We start from the raw sequence: 27,500 nt of genomic DNA on the forward strand, positions 1-27,500 counted from the left end.
TCTGGATGCCTCTCTCTCACCCTGACCGTTAGGCCTCTGGATGCCTCTCTCTGACCCTGACCGTTAGGCCTCTGGATGCCTCTCTCTCACCCTGACCCTTAGGCCTCTGGATGCCTCTCTCTCACCCTGACCGTTAGGCCTCTGGATGCCTCTCTCTCACCCTGACCCTTAGGCCTCTGGATGCCTCTCTCAGACCCTGACCCTTAGGCCTCTGGATGCCTCTCTCTGACCCTGACCCTTAGGCCTCTGGATGCCTCTCTCTCACCCTGACCGTTAGGCCTCTGGATGCCTCTCTCTCACCCTGACCGTTAGGCCTCTGGATGCCTCTCTCTGACCCTGACCCTTAGGCCTCCAAATGCCTCTCTCTCACCCTGACCCTTAGGCCTCAAGACGCCTCTCTCACCCTGACCCTTAGGCCTCTGGATGCCTCTCTCTCACCCTGACCGTTAGGCCTCTGGATGCCTCTCTCACCCTGACCGTTAGGCCTCAAGATGCCTCTCTCTGACCCTGACCCTTAGGCCTCAGGATGCCTCTCTCTCACCCTGACCGTTAGGCCTCTGGATGCCTCTCTCTCACCCTGACCGTTAGGCCTCAAGACGCCTCTCTCACCCTGACCCTTAGGCCTCTGGATGCCTCTCTCTCACCCTGACCGTTAGGCCTCTGGATGCCTCTCTCTCACCCTGACCGTTAGGCCTCAAGACGCCTCTCTCACCCTGACCCTTAGGCCTCTGGATACCTCTCTCTCACCCTGACCGTTAGGCCTCTGGATGCCTCTCTCTCACCCTGACCGTTAGGCCTCTGGATGCCTCTCTCTCACCCTGACCGTTAGGCCTCAAGACGCCTCTCTCTCACACTGACCGTTAGGCCTCTGGATGCCTCTCTCACACTGACCGTTAGGCCTCAAGACGCCTCTCTCACACTGACCGTTAGGCCTCAGGATGCCTCTCTCTGACCCTGACCGTTAGGCCTCTGGATACCTCTCTCTGACCCTGACCGTTAGGCCTCTGGATACCTCTCTCTCACCCTGACCGTTAGGCCTCTGGATGCCTCTCTCTGACCCTGACCCTTAGGCCTCTGGATGCCTCTCTCACCCTGACCCTTAGGCCTCTGGATGCCTCTCTCTGACCCTGACCGTTAGGCCTCAGGATGCCTCTCTCTGACCCTGACCGTTAGGCCTCTGGATACCTCTCTCTGACCCTGACCGTTAGGCCTCTGGATACCTCTCTCTCACCCTGACCGTTAGGCCTCTGGATGCCTCTCTCTCACCCTGACCGTTAGGCCTCTGGATGCCTCTCTCTGACCCTGACCCTTAGGCCTCCAAATGCCTCTCTCTCACCCTGACCCTTAGGCCTCAAGACGCCTCTCTCACCCTGACCCTTAGGCCTCTGGATGCCTCTCTCTCACCCTGACCGTTAGGCCTCTGGATGCCTCTCTCTCACCCTGACCGTTAGGCCTCAAGATGCCTCTCTCTGACCCTGACCCTTAGGCCTCAGGATGCCTCTCTCTCACCCTGACCGTTAGGCCTCTGGATGCCTCTCTCTCACCCTGACCGTTAGGCCTCAAGACGCCTCTCTCACCCTGACCCTTAGGCCTCTGGATGCCTCTCTCACCCCTGACCGTTAGGCCTCTGGATGCCTCTCTCTCACCCTGACCGTTAGGCCTCAAGACGCCTCTCTCACCCTGACCCTTAGGCCTCTGGATACCTCTCTCTCACCCTGACCGTTAGGCCTCTGGATGCCTCTCTCACCCTGACCGTTAGGCCTCTGGATGCCTCTCTCTCACCCTGACCGTTAGGCCTCAAGACGCCTCTCTCTCACACTGACCGTTAGGCCTCTGGATGCCTCTCTCACACTGACCGTTAGGCCTCAAGACGCCTCTCTCACACTGACCGTTAGGCCTCAGGATGCCTCTCTCTGACCCTGACCGTTAGGCCTCTGGATACCTCTCTCTGACCCTGACCGTTAGGCCTCTGGATACCTCTCTCTCACCCTGACCGTTAGGCCTCTGGATGCCTCTCTCTGACCCTGACCCTTAGGCCTCTGGATGCCTCTCTCACCCTGACCCTTAGGCCTCTGGATGCCTCTCTCTGACCCTGACCGTTAGGCCTCAGGATGCCTCTCTCTGACCCTGACCGTTAGGCCTCTGGATACCTCTCTCTGACCCTGACCGTTAGGCCTCTGGATACCTCTCTCTCACCCTGACCGTTAGGCCTCTGGATGCCTCTCTCTGACCCTGACCCTTAGGCCTCTGGATGCCTCTCTCACCCTGACCCTTAGGCCTCTGGATGCCTCTCTCTGACCCTGACCGTTAGGCCTCTGGATGCCTCTCTCTGACCCTGACCGTTAGGCCTCTGGATGCCTCTCTCTCACCCTGACCGTTAGGCCTCTGGATGCCTCTCTCTGACCCTGACCCTTAGGCCTCTGGATGCCTCTCTCTCACCCTGACCGTTAGGCCTCTGGATGCCTCTCTCTCACCCTGACCGTTAGGCCTCTGGATGCCTCTCTCTCACCCTGACCCTTAGGCCTCTGGATGCCTCTCTCTCACCCTGACCGTTAGGCCTCAGGATGCCTCTCTCTCACCCTGACCGTTAGGCCTCAAGACGCCTCTCTCTCACCCTGACCGTTAGGCCTCTGGATGCCTCTCTCTGACCCTGACCCTTAGGCCTCCAAATGCCTCTCTCTCACACTGACCGTTAGGCCTCTGGATGCCTCTCTCTGACCCTGACCGTTAGGCCTCAGGATGCCTCTCTCTGACCCTGACCGTTAGGCCTCAGGATGCCTCTCTCTCACACTGACCGTTAGGCCTCTGGATGCCTCTCTCTCACCCTGACCGTTAGGCCTCTGGATGCCTCTCTCTGACCCTGACCGTTAGGCCTCTGGATGCCTCTCTCTGACCCTGACCCTTAGGCCTCTGGATGCCTCTCTCTCACCCTGACCGTTAGGCCTCTGGATGCCTCTCTCTCACCCTGACCGTTAGGCCTCTGGATGCCTCTCTCTCACCCTGACCCTTAGGCCTCTGGATGCCTCTCTCTCACCCTGACCGTTAGGCCTCAGGATGCCTCTCTCTCACCCTGACCGTTAGGCCTCAAGACGCCTCTCTCTCACCCTGACCGTTAGGCCTCTGGATGCCTCTCTCTGACCCTGACCCTTAGGCCTCCAAATGCCTCTCTCTCACACTGACCGTTAGGCCTCTGGATGCCTCTCTCTGACCCTGACCGTTAGGCCTCTGGATGCCTCTCTCTGACCCTGACCGTTAGGCCTCTGGATGCCTCTCTCTGACCCTGACCGTTAGGCCTCAGGATGCCTCTCTCTCACACTGACCGTTAGGCCTCAAGACGCCTCTCTCTCACCCTGACCATCACACTGTAGGTTATACAATAGTACAACATTCAAAGAGATGTTGGATGGTGGTTTGAAGAGGAAGGGAGATAAACTACAGTGTGTACTGGTGGGTTTCTTCTCCTCTATAAACTACAGTGTGTACTGGTGGGTTTCTTCTCCTCTATAAACTACAGTGTGTACTGGTGGGTTTCTACTCCTCTATAAACTACAGTGTATACTGGTGGGTTTCTTCTCCTCTATCAACTACAGTGTGTACTGGTGGGTTTCTTCTCCTCTATAAACTACAGTGTGTACTGGTGGGTTTCTTCTCCTCTATAAACTACAGTGTGTACTGGTGGGTTTCTACTCCTCTATAAACTACAGTGTGTACTGGTGGGTTTCTACTCTATAAACTACAGTGTGTACTGGTGGGTTTCTACTCCTCTATAAACTACAGTGTGTACTGGTGGGTTTCTTCTCCTCTATAAACAACAGTGTGTACTGGTGGGTTTCTTCTCCTCTATAAACTACAGTGTGTACTGGTGGGTTTCTACTCCTCTATAAACTACAGTGTGTACTGGTGGGTTTCTCCTCTATAAACTACAGTGTGTACTGGTGGGTTTCTTCTCCTCTATAAACTACAGTGTGTACTGGTGGGTTTCTTCTCCTCTATAAACTACAGTGTGTACTGGTGGGTTTCTTCTCCTCTATAAACTACAGTGTGTACTGGTGGGTTTCTACTCCTCTATAAACTGCAGTGTGTACTGGTGGGTTTCTACTCCTCTATAAACTGCAGTGTGTACTGGTGGGTTTCTACTCCTCTATAAACTATAGTGTGTACTGGTGGGTTTCTTCTCCTCTATAAACTACAGTGTGTACTGGTGGGTTTCTCCTCTATAAACTACAGTGTGTACTGGTGGGTTTCTTCTCCTCTATAAACTACAGTGTGTACTGGTGGGTTTCTCCTCTATAAACTACAGTGTGTACTGGTGGGTTTCTACTCTATAAACTACAGTGTGTACTGGTGGGTTTCTACTCCTCTATAAACTACAGTGTGTACTGGTGGGTTTCTTCTCCTCTATAAACAACAGTGTGTACTGGTGGGTTTCTTCTCCTCTATAAACTACAGTGTGTACTGGTGGGTTTCTACTCCTCTATAAACTACAGTGTGTACTGGTGGGTTTCTCCTCTATAAACTACAGTGTGTACTGGTGGGTTTCTTCTCCTCTATAAACTACAGTGTGTACTGGTGGGTTTCTTCTCCTCTATAAACTACAGTGTGTACTGGTGGGTTTCTTCTCCTCTATAAACTACAGTGTGTACTGGTGGGTTTCTACTCCTCTATAAACTGCAGTGTGTACTGGTGGGTTTCTACTCCTCTATAAACTGCAGTGTGTACTGGTGGGTTTCTACTCCTCTATAAACTATAGTGTGTACTGGTGGGTTTCTTCTCCTCTATAAACTACAGTGTGTACTGGTGGGTTTCTCCTCTATAAACTACAGTGTGTACTGGTGGGTTTCTTCTCCTCTATAAACTACAGTGTGTACTGGTGGGTTTCTCCTCTATAAACTACAGTGTGTACTGGTGGGTTTCTTCTCCTCTATAAACTACAGTGTGTACTGGTGGGTTTCTTCTCCTCTATAAACTACAATGTGTACTGGTGGGTTTCTACTCCTCTATAAACTACAGTGTGTACTGGTGGGTTTCTTCTCCTCTATCAACTACAGTGTGTACTGGTGGGTTTCTTCTCCTCTATAAACTACAGTGTGTACTGGTGGGTTTCTACTCCTCTATAAACTGCAGTGTGTACTGGTGGGTTTCTACTCCTCTATAAACTGCAGTGTGTACTGGTGGGTTTCTACTCCTCTATAAACTGCAGTGTGTACTGGTGGGTTTCTACTCCTCTATAAACTACAGTGTGTACTGGTGGGTTTCTACTCCTCTAGAAACTACAGTGTGTACTGGTGGGTTTCTACTCCTCTATAAACTACAGTGTGTACTGGTGGGTTTCTTCTCCTCTATAAACTACAGTGTGTACTGGTGGGTTTCTACTCCTCTATAAACTACAGTGTGTACTGGTGGGTTTCTTCTCCTCTATAAACTATAGTGTGTACTGGTGGGTTTCTTCTCCTCTATAAACTACAGTGTGTACTGGTGGGTTTCTACTCCTCTATAAACTACAGTGTGTACTGGTGGGTTTCCACTCCTCTATAAACTGCAGTGTGTACTGGTGGGTTTCTACTCCTCTATAAACTACAGTGTGTACTGGTGGGTTTCTACTCCTCTATAAACTACAGTGTGTACTGGTGGGTTTCTACTCCTCTAGAAACTACAGTGTGTACTGGTGGGTTTCTACTCCTCTATAAACTACAGTGTGTACTGGTGGGTTTCTACTCCTCTATAAACTACAGTGTGTACTGGTGGGTTTCTTCTCCTCTATAAACTACAGTGTGTACTGGTGGGTTTCTTCTCCTCTATAAACTACAGTGTGTACTGGTAGGTTTGTACTCTATAAACTACAGTGTGTATTGTTCGGTTGTCTGAGGCAACAGTGTGAGAGGAGGAGAAGTGTGTGAGACAGAGTTAACAGAAGATCACGTACAGGAGGCCCATCTGATCCAGGTAAACCGGCCAACCCCGACCTGCCGTGAGGCCCCTGTAAACAGAGACACGTAGAAATACTGATTGATTAAAGGTCAAAATGACACTGTACTTTAACAATGTATCTGCTGACCTCAGGTCTGTTTCTGGGAGGACTGAGTTTACCTTGGAGAAAAACAATCTGAGAATAATACTATTTTTATGTTCCAGAGGAAGTACTAGGTCCTCCTCCGAGGAAGTACTAGGTCCTCAGAGGAAGTACTAGGTCCTCAGAGGAAGTACTAGGTCCTCAGAGATACTCGGTTCTCAGAGGAGGTACTAGGTCCTCAGAGGAGATACTAGGTCCTCAGAGGAGATACTAGGTCCTCAGAGGAGATACTAGGTCTTCCTCCGAGGTACTAGGTCCTCAGAGGAGATACTAGGTCCTCAGAGGAGATACTAGGTCCTCAGAGGAGATACTAGGTCCTCAGAGGAGATACTAGGTCCTCAGAGGAGGTACTAGGTCCTCAGAGGAGATACTAGGTCCTCAGAGGAGGTACTAGGTCCTCAGAGGAGATACTAGGTCCTCAGAGGAGATACTAGGTCCTCAGAGGAGGTACTAGGTCCTCAGAGGAGATACTAGGTCCTCAGAGGAGATACTAGGTCCTCCCGAGGAAGTACTAGGTTCTCCGAGGAGGTACTAGGTCCTCAGAGGAGATACTAGGTCCTCCCGAGGAAGTACTAGGTTCTCTTATGAGGTACTAGGTCCTCAGAGGAGATACTAGGTCCTCCCGAGGAAGTACTAGGTCCTCCCGAGGAAGTACTAGGTCCTCCTCCGAGGAAGTACTAGGTCCTCAGAGGAAGTACTAGGTCCTCAGAGGAAGTACTAGGTCCTCAGAGGAAGTACTAGGTCCTCAGAGGAAGTACTAGGTCCTCAGAGGAAGTACTAGGTCCTCAGAGATACTCGGTTCTCAGAGGAGGTACTAGGTCCTCAGAGATACTCGGTTCTCAGAGGAGGTACTAGGTCCTCAGAGGAGATACTAGGTCCTCAGAGGAGATACTAGGTCCTCAGAGGAGGTACTGGGTCTTCAAACATTAATTCACTACATGTTATAGAGTAAGGGGGGTTGACATAACATAAGCAAAACCCTTCCAGTACAGTACTATAGTAAACTGTGTATTTTACATCTAAAAGATCAGACATTTTGTCTTTTGTACCACTACCTTACAGACACGACACTTTCAGGTCAGTTTAGTTGACAAGCAACAGAAGAGCAGAGCTCCAACTTACTCTTTCACCGGGTGGTACGATGGGACCTTGAGGACCAGGAAGTCCCTGCAGGACAGAAGCAGACAGACAACTTCAGAGTTTGTTGCCATAGTTGCAGCACAAGCACACACACACACACACACACACACACACACACACACACACACACACACACACACACACACACACACACACACACACACACACACACACACACACACAGCTGAGGACATGGAGGGGCATATGGGACTCAGCAGAAGGTACTAACTCAGGTGCGGGGGTAAGAATGTTTGGACCGTATTTGTTCTTGAGTGTGTGTGTGTGTTGCCGACGTGTGTGTTTTTTTGTGTGTGACCTTAGAGATTTTTACGTCTCTATTTTGGTTTGGTCAGGGTGTGATTTGGGTGGGCATTCTATGTTCCTTTTCCTATGTGTTTGTATTTATCTGTTTTGGCTGGGTATGGTTCTCAATCAGGGACAGCTGTCTGTCGTTGTCTCTAATTGGGAACCATACTTAGACAGCCCTTTTACCCACCTGTCTTTGTGGGTAGATTTATTTGTTTGTTGGCACTATAGCCTTAAGCTTCACAGTTGGTTTTTGGATTGTTTATTGTTTTTGTCGGCGTCATATGAATAAAAGGAATATGTACGCTCACCACGCTGCACCTTGGTCGAGGTCTTTAAACAGCCCTGACACTGTGTGTGTATTTGTGTGTGTGTGTGTGTATTTGTGCGTGTGGGTATTTGTGCGTGTGTGTGTGTGTATTTGTATGTGTCTATTTGTATGTGTGTTTCTATTTGTGTGTGTGTGTATTTGTATGTGTGTGTGTATTTGTGTGTGTGTGTGTATTTGTGTGTGTGTGTGTATTTGTGTGTGTGTGTGTGTATTTGTGTGTGTGTGTGTCTGTGTGTGTCTGTGTGTGTCTGTGTGTGTCTGTGTGTGTCTGTGTGTGTGTGTGTGGCAAAGAGAATAATCTGAGGCTGTGCTGGAGCTCAGGGAGCCTGCTGCAGGCATTCCACAGACATGAATGAGATACTTTCACCGCTTTGCTCAACCCCCAGAAACCCCAGCAAAATATCCTAAGAAAATCTCTCTGTTTGTGCCTTCTATAGCTCCAGGGAGAAAGAGGGGGAGACAAAGAGAGGAAGGAAAAGAGGGAAAGGGAGGGGAGGGGGAGAAGAGGATGAGGAAGAGGATGGGGAGGAGGAGGGGAGAGGAGAGGAGGAGGGGAGAGGAGGATGAGGAAGAGGAGAGGAGGGGAGAGGAGAAGAAGAGAGGAGGGGAGAGGAGAAGGAGAGAGGATGAATAGAGGAAGAGAGGAAGAGAGGAAGAGAGGCGAGGAGAGGAAGAGGAGAGGAAAGGAGAGGAGGGGAGCAGGGGAGAGCAGGGGAGAGAGGATGAGGAAGAGGATGGGGAGGAGGAGGGGAGAGGAGGAGGAGGAAGAGGGGGGAGGTGAGAGGGGGGAGGAGGAAGGGAGGAGGAGGAGGAAGAGGATGGGAGAGGAGAGGAGAAGAGGGGAGAGTAGGCGGAGAGGAGGAGGGGAGAGTAGAGGAGGAGGAGGAAGAGGAGGGGAGAGCAGGGGTGAGAGGATGAGGAAGAGGATGGGGAGGAGGAGGGGAGAGGAGAGGAGGAGGAAGAGGGGGGAGAGGGGGAGAGGAGGGGAGGAGGAAGAGGAGGGGAGAGCAGGGGTGAGGAGTGAGACAATTACCTATTTTCAGACATTACACACAAATAAAGACACATTGTTCATGTGTGTGCTGAGTGTCAATAGCCACTTCAACCCTTATCAACAGTATACTCTTCCAAGCTAGTTTGACTATTATTTGTACATGCAAGCTTGTCTTTATTGTTAACATACAGTTTTGAGCTCAGGTGCATCCTGTTTCCATTGATCAGCCTTGAGATGTTTCTACAACTTGATAGGAGGCCACCTGTGGTAAAGGCAATTGAATGGACATGATTTGGAAAGACTTGGAAACAAGCCATGATGTTGAAGGAAGTTTCCGTAGAGCTCCGAGACAGAATTGTGTCGAGGCACAGATCTGGGGAAGGGTACCAAAAATGTCTGCAACATTGAAGGTCCCCAAGAACACAGTTGCATCCATCATTCTTAAATGGAAGAAGTTTGGAACCATCAAGACTCTTCCTAGCACTGTACGCCCGGCCAAACAGAGCAACCGAGGAAGAAGAGCCTAGGTCAGGGAGGTGACCAAGAACTCGATGCTCACTCTGACAGAGCTCTAGAGTTTCTCTGTGGAGATGGAAGAACCTACCAGAAGGACATCTCTGCAGCACTCCACCAATCAGGCCTTTATGTTGGCCAGACGGAAGCTACTCCTCAATAAAAGGCAGATGTCAACCAGCTTGGAGTTTGCCAAAAGGCACCTAAATGTCTCTCACCATAAGAAACTAAATTCTCTGGTATGACGGAACCAAGATTGAACTCTTTGGCCAAGCATCATGTCTGCGAAGTGTCACATCTGGAGGAAAACTGGCAGCGTCCCTATGTGAAGCATTGTGTTTTTCAGCGTAAAACTTCTTAGTGATCCCTTCCCGATCAGATCCCGGTAACGGGATTGATTTGACAAAATCCAGTGAAATTGCACCACGCCAAATTCAAAAACAGAAATACTCATAACAAAAAATTCACAAAACATGCAAATATAATATATCAAAATAAAGCTTAACTTGTTGCAGTATCATATTTCAAAAAGGCTTTATGGCGAAAGCAGACCATGCGATTATCTGAGGACAGCATTCCGGATACGACCCTGCCTCACACAGGAAGCGGAGCAGGTCCTAATCCAGGCACTTGTCATCTCCCGTCTGGATTACTGCAACTCGCTGTTGGCTGGGCTCCCTGCCTGTGCCATTAAACCCCTACAACTCATCCAGAACGCCGCAGCCCGTCTGGTGTTCAACCTTCCCAAGTTCTCTCACGTCACCCCGCTCCTCCGCTCTCTCCACTGGCTTACAGTTGAAGCTCGCATCCGCTACAAGACCATGGTGCTTGCCTACGGAGCTGTGAGGGGAACGGCACCGCAGTACCTCCAGGCTCTGATCAGGCCCTACACCCAAACAAGGGCACTGCGTTCATCCACCTCTGGCCTACTCACCTCCCTACCACTGAGGAAGTACAGTTCCCGCTCAGCCCAGTCAAAACTGTTCGCTGCTCTGGCCCCCCAATGGTGGAACAAACTCCCTCACGACGCCAGGACAGCGGAGTCAATCACCACCTTCCGGAGACACCTGAAACCCCACCTCTTCAAGGAATACCTAGGATAGGATAAAGTAATCCTTCTCACCCCCCTTAAATGATTTAGATGCACTATTGTAAAGTGGCTGTTCCACTGGATGTCATAAGGTGAATTCACCAATTTGTAAGTCGCTCTGGATAAGAGCGTCTGCCAAATGACTTAAATGTAATGTAAATGTAATGTAAATAAATACAAACAAATGAAAATCAGATTTCAACCAGCCAGGTTGAAACGATATAACGATATAATTCATGCCTTACCTTTTAAGATCTTCTACTGTTGGCACTCCAAAATGTCCCAGAAACGTCACAAATGGTCCTTTTGTTTTGATAAATTCCTTCTTTATAACCCCAAAATGTTGTTTGATTCAAAAAATACACCGGTTCCAACTCCCCCATCATCACTAAAAATCTAATAAGTTACCTGTAAACTTGGTCCAAACATTTCAAACAATGTTCCTAATCCAACCTAAGGTATCCTAAAACGGAAATAATCGATACAATTTAACCTCTTACACTTATGGTGGCGCTATTTCATTTTTGGAAGAAAAACGTTCCCGTTTTAAACAAGATATTTTGTCACAAAAAGATGCTCGACTATGCATATAATTGCTACTGTTCGAAAGAAAACACTCTGACGTGTCCAGAAATACAAATATCTTCTCTGTGCGTGCCCTTTAACGTGAGCTTCAGGCAAAACCAAGATGACTTGGCATCCAGGAAATGACAAGGATTTTTGAGGCTCTGTCTTTCATGATCTCCTTATATGGCTGTGAACGCAAGAGGAATGAGTCTGCCCTTTCTGTCGTTTCCCCAAGGTGTCTGCAGCATTGTGACGTATTTGTAGGCAGATCGTTGGAAGATTGACCATAAGAGACCACATTTACCACGTGTCCGCCCGGTGTCCTGCGCCGAAATTGGTGCGCAAAAGTCACCTGCCAGTATTTTTCCATGGGGCACAGAGAGAGAAGCAAGCTTCCATGAACTGCATGTCAATGAAGAGATATGTGAAAAAACACCTTGAGGATTGATTCCAAACAACGTTTGCCATGTTTCGGTCGATATTATGTAGTTAATCCGGAAAAAGTTTCACGTTGTAGGTGACTGCATTTTCGGTTCGTTTCGGTAGCCAGGCGCAATGTAGAAAACGGAACGATTTCTCCTACACACAGACGCTTTCAGGAAACACTGCGCATTTGGTATGTGGCTGGGAGTCTCCTCATTGAAAACATCAGAAGCTCTTCAAAGGTAAATGATTTTATTTATTTGGTTATCTGGCTTTTGTGAAAATGTTGCGTGCTACATGCTACACAAAATGCTATGCTAGCTTTGCATACTCTTACACAAATTAGTCAATTTCTATGGTTCAAAAGCATATTTTGAAAATCTGAGATGACAGTGTTGTTAAGAAAAGGCTAAGCTTGAGAGCAAACGCATTATTTTAATTTTATTTGCGATTTTCAGAAATCGTTAACGTTGCGTTATGCTAATGAGCCTGAGGCTTAGTCACAATCCCGGATCCGGGATGGGGAGTTTCAAGAGGTTAAGACGGGATAAATTGTGTTAAATACTGGACGAAAACAAAGTGAAGCACGTTACAGGTGTGCGTGCACTAAAAGACTAGAGTCCACCTGGAGTGACACATGGAAAGAACAGGGCTACTTCTTCATTTCTCAGAAGAAAAACATCAACTAATTTCTAAAGAGTGGTGACATCTAGTGGAAGCCATAGAAACTGCAGCCAGATTCCTATTAAAAAGGGCTTACCATAGAAATCTAATGGAAAAATTATTGACCTCAACAACAACAAAAAATCCCTGGATGGATTGTGCTCGGAGTTTCGCCTGCCAAATCAGTTCTGTTAATCTCACAGATATTATTCTAACAGTTTTAGGAACTTCAGGGTGTTTTCTATCCAAATCAACTAACAATATGCATATCCTAGCTTTTGGGTCTGAGTAACAGGCAGTTTACTTTGGGCACATCAGTCATCCGACCATCCGAATACTGCCCCCTAGCCTTCAGAAGTTCTAAGGGACTGGGAGACTAGTCAGGATCAAGGGAAAGATGAACAGAGCAAAGTACAGAGAGATCCTTGATGAAAACCTGCTCCAGAGTGCTCAGGACCTCAGACTGGGGCAAAGGTTCACATTCCAACAGAAACAATGACCCTAAGCACACAGCCAAGACAACGCATGAGTGGCTTCGGGACAAGTCTCTGAATGTCCTTCAGTGACCCAGCCAGAGCCCGGACTTGAACCCGATCTAACATCTTGGTAGAGACCTGAAAATACCTGTGCAGCGATGCTCCCCATCCAACCTGACAGAGCTTGAGAGGATCTGCAGAGAAGAATGGGAGAAACTCCCCAAAAACAAGTATGCCAAGCTTGTAGCGTCATACCCAAGAAGACTCAAGGCTGTAATCGCTGCCAAAGGTGCTTCAACAAAGCACTAAGGAAAGGGTCTGAATACTTAGTGTGTTAAAATGTCATATTTCAGTTTTTATATTTTATTAATGTGCAAAAATGTCAGAAAACCTGTTTAGGTTTTGTAACTATGGGGTATTGGGTGTAGATTGATGACAGGGAAATAATTTAATAATTTTTTAGAACAAACCTGTAACGTAACACAATGTGGAAAAAGTCAAAGGGTATGAATACTTACAGTATATACAGTACCAGTCGAAAGTCTGGACACACCTATTCATTCAAGGGTTTTACTTTATTTTCTACCTTGTAGAATAATAGTGAAGACATCAACACTATGAAAGTCCATATTATGGCAAGAACAGCTCAATTAAGCAAAGAGAAGGGACATCATTACTTTAAGACATTAAGGTCAGTCAATACCGAAGAAGAGCATTCACAAAAAATATCAGGCGCTATGAAGAAACTGTCATGAGGGCCGCCACAGTTAAGGAAGACCCAGACTTACCTTTGCTGCAGAGAATAAGTTCATTAGAGCTACCAGCCTCAGAAATTGCAGCCTAAACTGTCAGGACCCGGTTACGAACCTGGGTCTCCGGAGTGAGAAACAGTCACTTAACCAACTGAGCCACGAATAGTCAGCAGAACCCAGAAGATGAGGCAGACACAGCAGTACTTAAGACGGTGTATTTAATAAAGTAAAAAGGAGAAGTCCTTCAATACAAAAAATGGCAAATCCAAAAGGTGGTAGGAATAGCACAAAAAAGCCTCAAGAGATACTCAAAAACAAAAACAGAATTCCACAAGAGCATCCACTGGAATCGACAAGAATACACAGAACACTAGGGCTGGGTGCTAACATACAAACACAGAGCACAGAACTGAGGGAAACTAAGGGTTTAAATACAATCAGGGGAAACGAGGCACAGGTGCAAATAACAATGGGGAACAAGGGAAAAAACACAAGGTCAAAAAGCACAATGGGGGCATCTAGTGACCAAAACCCGGAACAACCCTGGCCAAATCCTGACATAAACAAAATGCTTCACAGAGTAACAGTAACACACATCTCAGCATCAACTGTTCAGAGGAGACTGCGTGAATCAGGCCTTCATGGTCGAATTGCTGCAAAAAAAAACACTATTAAAGGACGCCAATGCGAAGAAGAGACTTGCTTGGGCTCTGAAACACAACCAATGGACATTAGACCGGTGAAAATCTGTCCTTTGGTCTGATGAGTCCAAATTTGAGATTTTTTGTTTTGTTCTAACCGCCGTGTCTTTGTGAAACACAGAGTAGGTGAACGGATGATCTTCACATGTGGTTCACACCGTGAAGCATGGAGGAGGAGGTGTGATGGTGTGAAGGTGTTTTTCTGGTGACACTTTCTGTGATTTATTTAGAATTTAAGGCACATTTAACCAGCATGGCTACCTCAGCATTCTGCAGAGACATGCCATCCCATCAGGTTTGCGCTAAGTGGGACTATAATTTGTTTTTCAACAGGATAATGACCCAACACACCACCAGGCTGTGGGCTATTAGACCAAGAAGGAGAGTGATGGAGTGCTGCATCAGATGACCTGGCCTCCACAATTACCCGAACTCAACCCAATTGAGTTGGTTTGGGATGAGTTGGACCGCAGAGTGAAGGAAAAGCAGCCAACAAGTGCTCAGCATATGTGGGAACTCCTTCAAGACTGTTGGAAAAGCATTCCAGGTGAAGTTGTTTGAGAGAATGCAAAGAGTGTGCAAAGCTGTCATCAAAGCGAAGGGTGGCTACTTTGAAGAATTTTGATTTGTTAAACACTTTTTTGGTTACTACAACGATTCCATATGTGTTATTTCATAGTGTTGATGTCTTCACTATTATTCTGCAATGTAGGAAATAGTAAACTAAAGAAAACATTTGAATGAGTAGGTGTGTCCAAACGTTTGAGTGGTGCTGTATATTTATTTATCTATAATACCTTACCGTACAAAGGATTGGGGTCACTTAGAAATGTTGTTGATTTTGAAAGAAAAGCACATTTTTCGCTATTAATGTAACATCATATTGATCGGAAATACAGTGTAGACATTGTTAATGCTGTAAACGAGGAAGCTAATTGGAACACAGGAGTGATGGTTGCTGATAATGGGCCTCTGTACTCTATGTAGATATATATCAAAATCAGCCGTTTCCAGCTACAATAGTCATTTACAACATTAACAATGTCTACACTGTATTTCTGATCAACTTGATGTTATTTTAATGGACAAAAACATTGCTTTTCTTTCAAAAACAAAGACATTTCTAAGTGACCCCAAACTTCTGAACGGTAGTGTATTATTATTGTATATATATATATATTTTTTTTTTTACAAATTACTCTATTGCTGAAATTACTCGAAACCGGTGTTTGGGATTTGAGGGTGTTATAGGTAAAACAATCTGCTATTACTAGAAGCCTACATCATCAGTCATTTATGACCTTTGACCTTCTGGTGTTTATAAGACCCAAGTCTCTAGCTTGACATGAAGATACTGTCTGTCTGTAGTCTGTGATAATGTCTGAAATACTGTATACTGTCTGTGGTACTGTTACTGTCTGTGGTTCTGTATACTGTCTAATACTGTTACTGTCTGTGGTACTGTTACTGTCTGTAATACTGTATACTGTCTAATACTGTAAACTGTGTGTGGTTCAGTTACTGTGTGTGGTACTGTTACTGTCTGTAATACTGTATAGTGTCTGTAGTACTGTATAGTGTCTGTAGTACTGTATACTGTCTGTAGTACTGTATAGTGTCTGTAGTAATATATACTGTCTTTAGTACTGTATACTGTCTGTAGTACTGAATACTGTCTGTAATACTGTATACTGTCTGTAATACTGTATACTGTCTGTAATACTGTATAGTGTCTGTAGTACTGTATACTGTCTGTAGTACTGTATAGTGTCTGTAATACTGTATAGTGTCTGTAATACTGTACACTGTCTAATACTGTATAGTGTCTATAATACTGTATAGTGTCTGTAGTACTGTATAGTGTCTGTAGTACTGTATAGTGTCTGTAGTACTGTATAGTGTATGTAGTACTATATACTGTCTTTAGTACTGTATACTGTCTGTAGTACTGTATACTGTCTAATACTGTATAGTGTCTGTAATACTGTATAGTGTCTGTAGTACTGTATACTGTCTGTAGTACTGTATACTGTCTGTAATACTGTATAGTGTCTGTAGTACTATATACTGTCTTTAGTACTGTATACTGTCTGTAATACTGCATAGTGTCTGTAGTACTATATACTGTCTTTAGTACTGTATACTGTCTGTAGTACTGTATACTGTCTAATACTGTATAGTGTCTGTAATACTGTATAGTGTCTGTAGTACTGTATACTGTCTGTAATACTGTATAGTGTCTGTAGTACTGTATACTGTCTGTAGTACTGTATAGTGTCTGTAGTACTGTATACTGTCTGTAATACTGTATAGTGTCTGTAGTACTATATACTGTCTGTAGTACTGTATAGTGTCTGTAGTACTGTATACTGTCTGTAATACTGTATAGTGTCTGTAGTACTGTATACTGTCTGTAGTACTGTATAGTGTTTGTAGTACTGTATACTGTCTGTAATACTGTATAGTGTCTGTAGTACTGTATACTGTCTGTAGTACTGTATAGTGTTTGTAGTACTGTATACTGTCTGTAATACTGTGCACTCTCTGTAATACTGTATACTGTCTGTAGTACTGTATAGTGTTTGTAGTACTGTATACTGTCTGTAATACTGTGCACTCTCTGTAATACTGTATACTGTCCGTAATACTGTATACTGTCTGTAGTACTGTATAGTGTCTGTAGTACTGTATACTGTCTGTAATACTGTATAGTGTCTGTAGTACTATATACTGTCTGTAGTACTGTATAGTGTCTGTAGTACTGTATACTGTCTGTAATACTGTATAGTGTCTGTAGTACTGTATACTGTCTGTAGTACTGTATAGTGTTTGTAGTACTGTATACTGTCTGTAATACTGTATAGTGTCTGTAGTACTGTATACTGTCTGTAGTACTGTATAGTGTTTGTAGTACTGTATACTGTCTGTAATACTGTGCACTCTGTAATACTGTATACTGTCTGTAATACTGTATACTGTCTGTAATACTGTGCACTCTCTGTAATACTGTACACTGTCTGTAGTACTGTTTACTGTCTGTAATACTGTATAGTGCCTGTAATACTGTACACTGTCTGTAATACTGTATAGTGCCTGTAATACTGTACACTGTCTGTAATACTGTATACTGTCTGTAATACTGTATACTGTCTGTTACTGTATACTGTCTGTAATACTGTATACTGTCTGTAATACTGTATACTGTCTGTAATACTGTACACTGTCTGTAGTACTGTATACTGTCTGTAATACTGTATACTGTCTGTTACTGTATACTGTCTGTTACTGTATACTGTCTGTAATACTGTATACTGTCTGTAATACTGTATACTGTCTGTAATACTGTATACTGTCTGTAATACTCACTTGTGTTCCTGGGATCCCCTGTTGACCTGGTGGTCCCGGCTCTCCTTGAGGTCCCTAAACAAAGAGACCATCAATCTGAGAAGGAGCAAAGAGCAGAGCACAGCAGACCGTATCTACAGTATGTCTGTCAGTCTACCTAGAAGATGGACGCTTCCACGATTTAAGGAGATGTTTAAGAGTACTAATGTAAGCTATGGCAGTGTGTACTCTCAGTGCTTTAGGGACTAAATAGAAATCCCCAAAACTTCTGGTTGATACAGTAGAGAAATAGTTGAAATTGGACTGTACTGGGCCCGGTTTCCCCGATAGCAATGGAATTTATTCTTATGAGTGTTTCAACGATGCACGTTTTCTACAGCGGCCGAAGAAGTAACATGCGTTTCCCAAAACGATCGAAAGGGAACGCCATGCGGTCGTTAAGTACGTTATTGGAGTCGATACGGAAAGGATCGAAAGGGAACGCCATGCGGTCATTAAGTACTTAATCGGAGTCGATACCTAAAGGATCGAAAGGGAACGCCATGCGGTCATTAAGTACTTCATCGGAGTCGATACCTAAAGGATCGAAAGGGAACGCCATGCGGTCATTAAGTACGTCATCGGAGTCGATACCTAAAGGATCGAAAGGGAACGCCATGCGGTCATTAAGTACGTCATCGGAGTCGATACCTAAAGGATCGAAAGGGAACGCCATGCGGTCATTAAGTACCTTCATTGGAGTTGATACCTAAAGGATCGAAAGGGAACGCCATGTGGTCATTAAGTACGTCATCGGAGTCGATACCTAAAGGATCGAAAGGGAACGCCATGCAGTCATTAAGTACCTTCATTGGAGTCAATACCTAAAGGATCGAAAGGGAACGCCATGCTGTCATTAAGTACTGTCATTGGAGTCGATACCTAAAGGATCGAAAGGGAACGCCATGTGGTCATTAAGTACGTCATCGGAGTCGATACCTAAAGGATCGAAAGGGAACGCCATGCGGTCATTAAGTACCTTCATTGGAGTCGATACCTAAAGGATCGAAAGGGAACGCCATGCTGTCATTAAGTACCTTCATTGGAGTCGATACCTAAAGGATCGAAAGGGAACGCCATGCGGTCATTAAGTACCTTCATTGGAGTCGATACCTAAAGGATCGAAAGGGAACGCCAAGCGGTCATTAAGTACCTTCATCGGAGTCGATACCTAAAGGATCGAAAGGGAACGCCATGCGGTCATTAAGTACCTTCATCTGAGGCGATACGGAAAGGATCGAAAGGGAACGCCATGCGGTCATTAAGTACCTTCATTGGAGTCGAGACCTAAAGGAAAGAAAGGGAACGCCATGCGGTCATTAAGTACTTCATTGGAGTCGATACCTAAAGGATCGAAAGGGAACGCCATGCGGTCATTAAGTACGTCATTGGAGTCGATACCTAAAGGATCGAAAGGGAACGCCATGCGGTCATTAAGTAGCTTCATTGGAGTCGATACCTAAAGGAAAGAAAGGGAACGCCATGCGGTCATTAAGTACCTTCATTGGAGTCGATACCTAAAGGAAAGAAAGGGAACGCCATGCGGTCATTAAGTACCTTCATTGGAGTCGATACCTAAAGGAAAGAAAGGGAACGCCATGCGGTCATTAAGTACGTCATCGGAGTCGAGACCTAAAGGATCGAAAGGGAACGCCATGCGGTCATTAAGTACCTTCATTGGAGTCGATACCTAAAGGAAAGAAAGGAACGCCATGCGGTCATTAAGTACGTCATCGGAGTCGATACCTAAAGGATCGAAAGGGAACGCCATGCGGTCATTAAGTACCTTCATTGGAGTCGATACGGAAAGGATCGAAAGGGAACGCCATGCGGTCATTAAGTACGTCATTGGAGTCGATACCTAAAGGATCGAAAGGGAACGCCATGCGGTCATTAAGTACGTCATCGGAGTCGAGACCTAAAGGATCGAAAGGGAACGCCATGCGGTCATTAAGTACGTCATCGGAGTCGAGACCTAAAGGATCGAAAGGAACGCCATGCGGTCATTAAGTACGTCATCGGAGTCGATACCTAAAGGATCGAAAGGGAACGCCATGCGGTCATTAAGTACGTCATCGGAGTCGATACCTAAAGGATCGAAAGGGAACGCCATGCGGTCATTAAGTACGTCATCGGAGTCGATACCTAAAGGATCGAAAGGGAACGCCATGCGGTCATTAAGTACCTTCATTGGAGTTGATACCTAAAGGATCGAAAGGGAACGCCATGTGGTCATTAAGTACGTCATCGGAGTCGATACCTAAAGGATCGAAAGGGAACGCCATGCGGTCATTAAGTACCTTCATTGGAGTCGATACCTAAAGGATCGAAAGGGAACGCCATGCTGTCATTAAGTACCTTCATTGGAGTCGATACCTAAAGGATCGAAAGGGAACGCCATGCGGTCATTAAGTACCTTCATTGGAGTCAATACCTAAAGGATCGAAAGGGAACGCCATGCTGTCATTAAGTACCTTCATTGGAGTCGATACCTAAAGGATCGAAAGAGAACGCCATGTGGTCATTAAGTACGTCATCGGAGTCGATACCTAAAGGATCGAAAGGGAACGCCATGCGGTCATTAAGTACCTTCATTGGAGTCGATACCTAAAGGATCGAAAGGGAACGCCATGCTGTCATTAAGTACCTTCATTGGAGTCGATACCTAAAGGATCGAAAGGGAACGCCATGCGGTCATTAAGTACCTTCATTGGAGTCGATACCTAAAGGATCGAAAGGGAACGCCAAGCGGTCATTAAGTACCTTCATCGGAGTCGATACCTAAAGGATCGAAAGGGAACGCCATGCGGTCATTAAGTACCTTCATCTGAGGCGATACGGAAAGGATCGAAAGGGAACGCCATGCGGTCATTAAGTACCTTCATTGGAGTCGAGACCTAAAGGAAAGAAAGGAACGCCATGCGGTCATTAAGTACTTCATTGGAGTCGATACCTAAAGGATCGAAAGGAACGCCATGCGGTCATTAAGTACGTCATTGGAGTCGATACCTAAAGGATCGAAAGGGAACGCCATGCGGTCATTAAGTAGCTTCATTGGAGTCGATACCTAAAGGAAAGAAAGGGAACGCCATGCGGTCATTAAGTACTTCATTGGAGTCGATACCTAAAGGATCGAAAGGGAACGCCATGCGGTCATTAAGTAGCTTCATTGGAGTTGATACCTAAAGGATCGAAAGGGAACGCCATGCGGTCATTAAGTACCTTCATTGGAGTCGATACCTAAAGGAAAGAAAGGGAACGCCATGCGGTCATTAAGTACCTTCATTGGAGTCGATACCTAAAGGAAAGAAAGGGAACGCCATGCGGTCATTAAGTACGTCATCGGAGTCGAGACCTAAAGGATCGAAAGGGAACGCCATGCGGTCATTAAGTACCTTCATTGGAGTCGATACCTAAAGGAAAGAAAGGGAACGCCATGCGGTCATTAAGTACGTCATCGGAGTCGATACCTAAAGGATCGAAAGGGAACGCCATGCGGTCATTAAGTACCTTCATTGGAGTCGATACGGAAAGGATCGAAAGGGAACGCCATGCGGTCATTAAGTACGTCATTGGAGTCGATACCTAAAGGATCGAAAGGGAACGCCATGCGGTCATTAAGTACGTCATCGGAGTCGAGACCTAAAGGATCGAAAGGGAACGCCATGCGGTCATTAAGTACGTCATCGGAGTCGAGACCTAAAGGATCGAAAAGGAACGCCATGCGGTCATTAAGTACGTCATCGGAGTCGAGACCTAAAGGATCGAAAGGGAACGCCATGCGGTCATTAAGTACCTTCATTGGAGTCGATACCTAAAGGATCGAAAGGGAACGCCATGCGGTCATTAAGTACCTTCATTGGAGTCGATACCTAAAGGATCGAAAGGGAACGCCATGCGGTCATTAAGTACGTCATCGGAGTCGAGACCTAAAGGATCGAAAGGGAACGCCATGCGGTCATTAAGTACGTCATCGGAGTCGAGACCTAAAGGATCGAAAGGGAACGCCATGATGTCATTAAGTACGTCATCGGAGTCAATACCTAAAGGATCGAAAGGGAACGCCATGATGTCATTAAGTACGTCATCGGAGTCAATACCTAAAGGATTGAAAGGGAACGCCATGCGGTCATTAAGTACGTCATCGGAGTCGATACCTAAAGGATCGAAAGGGAACGCCATGCTGTCATTAAGTACCTTCATTGGAGTCGATACCTAAAGGATCGAAAGGGAACGCCATGCGGTCATTAAGTACGTGATCGGAGTCGATACCTAAAGGATCGAAAGGGAACGCCATGCGGTCATTAAGTACTTCATCGGAGTCGATACCTAAAGGATCGAAAGGGAACGCCATGCGGTCATTAAGTACGTCATCGGAGTCGATACCTAAAGGATCGAAAGGGAACGCCATGCGGTCATTAAGTACCTTCATCTGAGGCGATACGGAAAGGATCGAAAGGGAACGCCATGCGGTCATTAAGTACCTTCATTGGAGTCGATACCTAAAGGATCGAAAGGGAACGCCATGCGGTCATTAAGTACCTTCATTGGAGTCGATACCTAAAGGATCGAAAGGGAACGCCATGCGGTCATTAAGTACCTTCATTGGAGTCGATACCTAAAGGAAAGAAAGGGAACGCCATGCGGTCATTAAGTACGTCATCGGAGTCGATACCTAAAGGATCGAAAGGGAACGCCATGCGGTCATTAAGTACCTTCATTGGAGTCGATACGGAAAGGATCGAAAGGAACGCCATGCGGTCATTAAATACGTCATCGGAGTCGATACCTAAAGGATCGAAAGGGAACGCCATGCGGTCATTAAGTACGTCATCGGAGTCGAGACCTAAAGGATCGAAAGGGAACGCCATGCGGTCATTAAGTACGTCATCGGAGTCGAGACCTAAAGGATCGAAAGGGAACGCCATGCGGTCATTAAGTACGTCATCGGAGTCGAGACCTAAAGGATCGAACGGAACGCCATGCGGTCATTAAGTACGCATCGGAGTCGAGACCTAAAGGATCGAACGGAACGCCATGCGGTCATTAAGTACGTCATCGGAGTCGAGACCTAAAGGATCGAAAGGGAACACCATGCGGTCATTAAGTACGTCATCGGAGTCGAGACCTAAAGGATCGAACGGGAACGCCATGCGGTCATTAAGTACGTCATCGGAGTCGAGACCTAAAGGATCGAAAGGGAACGCCATGCGGTCATTAAGTACGTCATCGGAGTCGAGACCTAAAGGATCGAACGGGAACGCCATGCGGTCATTAAGTACGTCATCGGAGTCGAGACCTAAAGGATCGAAAGGGAACGCCATGATGTCATTAAGTACGTCATCGGAGTCGAGACCTAAAGGATCGAAAGGGAACGCCATGCGGTCATTAAGTACGTCATTGTAGTCGATACCTAAAGGATCGAAAGGGAACGCCATGCGGTCATTAAGTACCTTCATCGGAGTCGATACCTAAAGGATCGAAAGGGAACGCCATGCGGTCATTAAGTACGTCATCGGAGTCAATACCTAAAGGATCGAAAGGGAACGCCATGCGGTCATTAAGTACCTTCATTGGAGTCGATACCTAAAGGATCGAAAGGGAACGCCATGCTGTCATTAAGTACCTTCATTGGAGTTGATACCTAAAGGATCGAAAGGGAACGCCATGTGGTCATTAAGTACGTCATCGGAGTCGATACCTAAAGGATCGAAAGGGAACGCCATGCTGTCATTAAGTACCTTCATTGGAGTCGATACCTAAAGGATCGAAAGGGAACGCCATGCTGTCATTAAGTACCTTCATTGGAGTCGATACCTAAAGGATCGAAACGGAACACCATGCTGTCATTAAGTACCTTCATTGGAGTCGATACCTAAAGGATCGAAAGGGAACGCCATGCTGTCATTAAGTACCTTCATTGGAGTCGATACCTAAAGGATCGAAAGGGAACGCCATGCTGTCATTAAGTACCTTCATTGGAGTCGATACCTAAAGGATCGAAACGGAACACCATGCTGTCATTAAGTACCTTCATTGGAGTCGATACCTAAAGGATCGAAAGGGAACGCCATGCTGTCATTAAGTACCTTCATTGGAGTCGATACCTAAAGGATCGAAAGGGAACGCCATGCTGTCATTAAGTACCTTCATTGGAGTCGATACCTAAAGGATCGAAAGGGAACGCCATGCTGTCATTAAGTACGTCATTGGAGTCGATACCTAAAGGATCGAAAGGGAACGCCATGCTGTCATTAAGTACCTTCATTGGAGTCGATACCTAAAGGATCGAAACGGAACACCATGCTGTCATTAAGTACCTTCATTGGAGTCGATACCTAAAGGATCGAAAGGGAACGCCATGCTGTCATTAAGTACCTTCATTGGAGTCGATACGGAAAGGATCGAAACGGAGCGCTGGTCTCGAATTTCTCCATTCAAATCTTTCCTTAACATGATTTATTTCACATACACCACGATGCAGTGGCATGAAAAACTATGTGAACCCGTTGGAACTACCTGGATAGCTGCATACATTGGTCTTAAAATTTTATTTGATCTTCATCTAGATCACGACAATAGACAAACAGTTTTCTGAATTAAACTAATAACAAACAAACAAATATATGTTTTCATGTCTTTATTGAACACACCGTGTAAACACTCACAGTGGAGAGTGGAGAAAGTATGTGAACCCTTGGATTTAATAACTGGTTGACCCTCCTTTGGCAAATATAACCTCAACCAAATGTTTTCCGTAGTTGCGGATCAGACCTGCACAACGGTTAGGAGTAATTTTGGACCATTCCTATTTACAAAACTTTTTTGTTCAGCAATATTCTTGGGATGTCTGGAGTGAACTGCTCTCTTGAGGTCATGCCACAGCATCTCAATCGGGTTGAGGTCAGAACTCTCAAATGGGCCACTCCAACAGGCGTATTTTCTTCTGTTGAAGCCATTCTGTTGTTGATTTATTTCTGTGTTCTGGTTCGTTGTCCTGTTGCATTATCCAACTTCTGTTGAGTTTCAATTGGCAGACAGATGGTTGGTGTGCTATGGCCTTTTCTTCTCCACACATAGTGGTGTTTGTTCCTTCCAAACAACTCAACAGTAGTTTCATCTGTCCACAGAACATTTTGCCAGTAGCGCTGTGGAACATCCAAGTGCACTTTTGCAAACTTCAGACATGCAGCAATGGGTTTTTTGGACAGCAGTGGCTTCTTCGGTGGTGTCCTCTCATGAACATCATTCTTGTTTAGTGTTTTACGTATCGTAGACTCGTTAACAGAGATGTTAGCATGTTCCAGAGATTTCTGTCTTTAGCTGACACACTAGGATTCTTCTTAACCTCATTGAGCATTCTGCTCTGTCCTCTTGCAGTCATCTTTGCAGGACGGCCACTGCTAGGGAGAGTAGCAACAGCGGTGAACGTTCTCCATTTATAGACAATTTGTCTTACTGTGGACTGATGAACATCAAGGCTTTTAGAGATACTCTTGTAACCCTTTCCAGCTTTATGCAGGTCAACAATTCTTAATCTTAGTTCTCCTGAGATCTCTTTTGTTCGAGGCCTGGGTCACATCAGGCAATGCTTCCTGTGAAAAGCAAACTCACATTTGGTGTGTTTTTTATAGGGCAGGGCAGCTCTAACCAACATCTCCAATCTCGTCTCATTGATTGGACTCCTGACTCCAATTAGCTTTTGGAGAAGTCATTAGCCTAGGGGTTCACATAATTTTTCCAACCTACAATGTGAATGTTTAAATGATATATTCAATATAGACAAGAAACATACAATAATGTGTTTGTTATTAGTTTAAGCACACTGTGTTTGCCTATTGTTGTGACTTAGATGAAGATCAGATAGAATTTGATTACCAATTTATGCAGAAATACAGGTAATTCCAAAGGGTTCACATACTTTTTCTTGCCACTGTATATATAAAAGCATGTGGACATCCCTTCTAATTAGTGGATTCGGCTCTTTCAGCCCCACCCGTTGCTGACAGGTGTATAAAATCGAGCACATCGCCATGTAATCTCCATAGACAAACATTGGCAGTAGAATTGCCTTACTGAAGAGCTCAGTGACTTTCAACGTGGCACCGTCATAGATTGCTACCTTGCCAACAAGCCAATTTGTCAAATTGCTGCCCTCCTAGACCTTCCCCAGTCAACTGTATTTTCTGTTATTGTGAAGTGGCAAAGTCTAGGAGCAACAACGGCTCAGCTGTGAAATTGTAGGCCACACAAGCTCATAGAATGGGTCAACTGTGAGTTGAAGCATGTAGAGCATAAAAATGATCTGTCCTCGTTTGCAACACTCACTACCGAATTCCAAAATGCGCCTGGAAGCAACGTCAGCACAATAACTGTTCGTCGAGAGCTTTCTCGAAATGGGTTTCCATGGCCGAGCAGCCGCACACAAGCCTTAGATCACCATGCGCATTGCCAAGCGTTGGCTGGAGTGGTGTAAAGCTCACTGTCATTGGACTCTGGAGCAGTGGAAATGTGTTCTCTTGAGTAATGAATCACTCTTCACCATCTGGCAGTCCAACGGACAAATCTGGGATGGGAGGATGCCAGGAGAACGCTACGCCCGGATGCATAATGCCAACTGTAAAGTTTGGTGGGGAATAATGATACGGGGCAGTTTTTCATGGTTTAGGCTAGTCCCCTTAGTTCCAGTGAAGGGAAATCTGAACTCTACTGCATACAATGACATTCTATGCAGACGATTTCATGTTGACATGTTTGTGACAACAGTTTGGGGAAGGCCCTTGCCTGCTTCAGTATTACAATGCTCCCGAGCACAAAGCGAGGTCCATATAGAAATGGTTTTTCGAGATCTGTGGGGAAGAACTTGACTGGCCTGCACTGAGCCCTGACCTCAACCCGATTGAACATCTTTGGGATGAATTGGAACGCCGACTTCGAGCCAGACCTAATCGCCCGACCTCACTAATGCTCTTGTGGCTGAATGGAAGCAAGTCCCTGCAAAAATGTTCCAACATGTAGTGGAAAGCCTTCCCAGAAGAGTGGAGACTATTACAGTAGCAAAGGGGGAACCAACTCCATATTAATGACCATCATTTTGGAATTAGATGTTTGACTAGCAGGTGTCCACATACTTTAGTGTATTACTACCTACAGCTGCAAATGTTGAGCTGGCTTATTGGCTTAGCCTACCCAATAGAAATTCACTAAAATCACTTTGGCACATCGTTGCTCACATTTTAGGCTAAACATAACGAAATGTATTGAGACAAATTATAGACAGTAGCCTTCAAGTAGCAAAATAGAACTCAATTGATTGAACATGAAATGTATTTCAATATGATTGAAATAGGCCTAGAGCCTACTGTTTATATTTTATTGCAGTTATCTCGGTTTTTCATTTCAAGCTTGTTTTTTGTATGTTGCTTGTTTGTATCAATTGTAAAGACATTGACAACTATGTATTTGTAGTCCGCTTTGTTCTGAGGTTATCAGAGGTTCAACAGAGAGACGGATAAACCACGCGATTCTGTGTTTAGCATCTTTTGTGTATAACGTAATGCCGGCAGGGCAAAAACAGCATCTATCGACGCACTGAGCTGTTCTAAGAGTTGTCTGAGGCATTAGATTCCAAGCGTCTTCAAGTGCAATGTTAATAACGATGGTTTTGGGAAACATCTGAGATTTAACGACGCTCCTACGAAGGTTCTAACGATGAACTTAGCCTTAAGATGCTTTTGGGAAACTGGAGCCCTGGGCTGTACTGTTGCTAGGATACTGAGCTGAATAATGAACATGCTCTCCCCTTGTACAATATTGATATACACTGAGTGTACAAAACATTAAGAACACCTGATGAATCCAGGAGAAAGCTATGATCCCTTATTGATGTCACTTGTTAAATCCACTTCAATCAGTGGAGATGAAGGGGAGGATTTTTATGCCCTGAGACAACTGAAACATGGATTGTGTATGTGTGCCGTGCTGTGTGCGAATGGGCAGGACAAAATATTGAAGTGCCTTGAACGGTGTATGGTAGTGGGTTTGTGTCAAGAACTGCAACGCTGCTGTGTTTATTTTTTTTTACGCTCAA

General features: G+C 45.6%; 1 protein-coding gene across 1 annotated transcript in view; it reads right to left on the reverse strand.

Moving 5' to 3' along the window:
• The window catches only part of LOC135517126 (collagen alpha-1(XI) chain-like), a 172,505-nt gene that overhangs the window by 124,215 nt on the left and 20,790 nt on the right, over positions 1-27,500 (reverse strand). The window contains 3 exon segments of the mRNA XM_064941154.1: positions 5,924-5,977; positions 7,193-7,237; positions 17,393-17,446. Coding sequence (XP_064797226.1) covers positions 5,924-5,977; positions 7,193-7,237; positions 17,393-17,446 — 153 coding nt within the window.

This window comes from Oncorhynchus masou, chromosome 28 (genome assembly GCF_036934945.1).
Source record: "Oncorhynchus masou masou isolate Uvic2021 chromosome 28, UVic_Omas_1.1, whole genome shotgun sequence".
Taxonomy (NCBI): domain Eukaryota; kingdom Metazoa; phylum Chordata; class Actinopteri; order Salmoniformes; family Salmonidae; genus Oncorhynchus; species Oncorhynchus masou.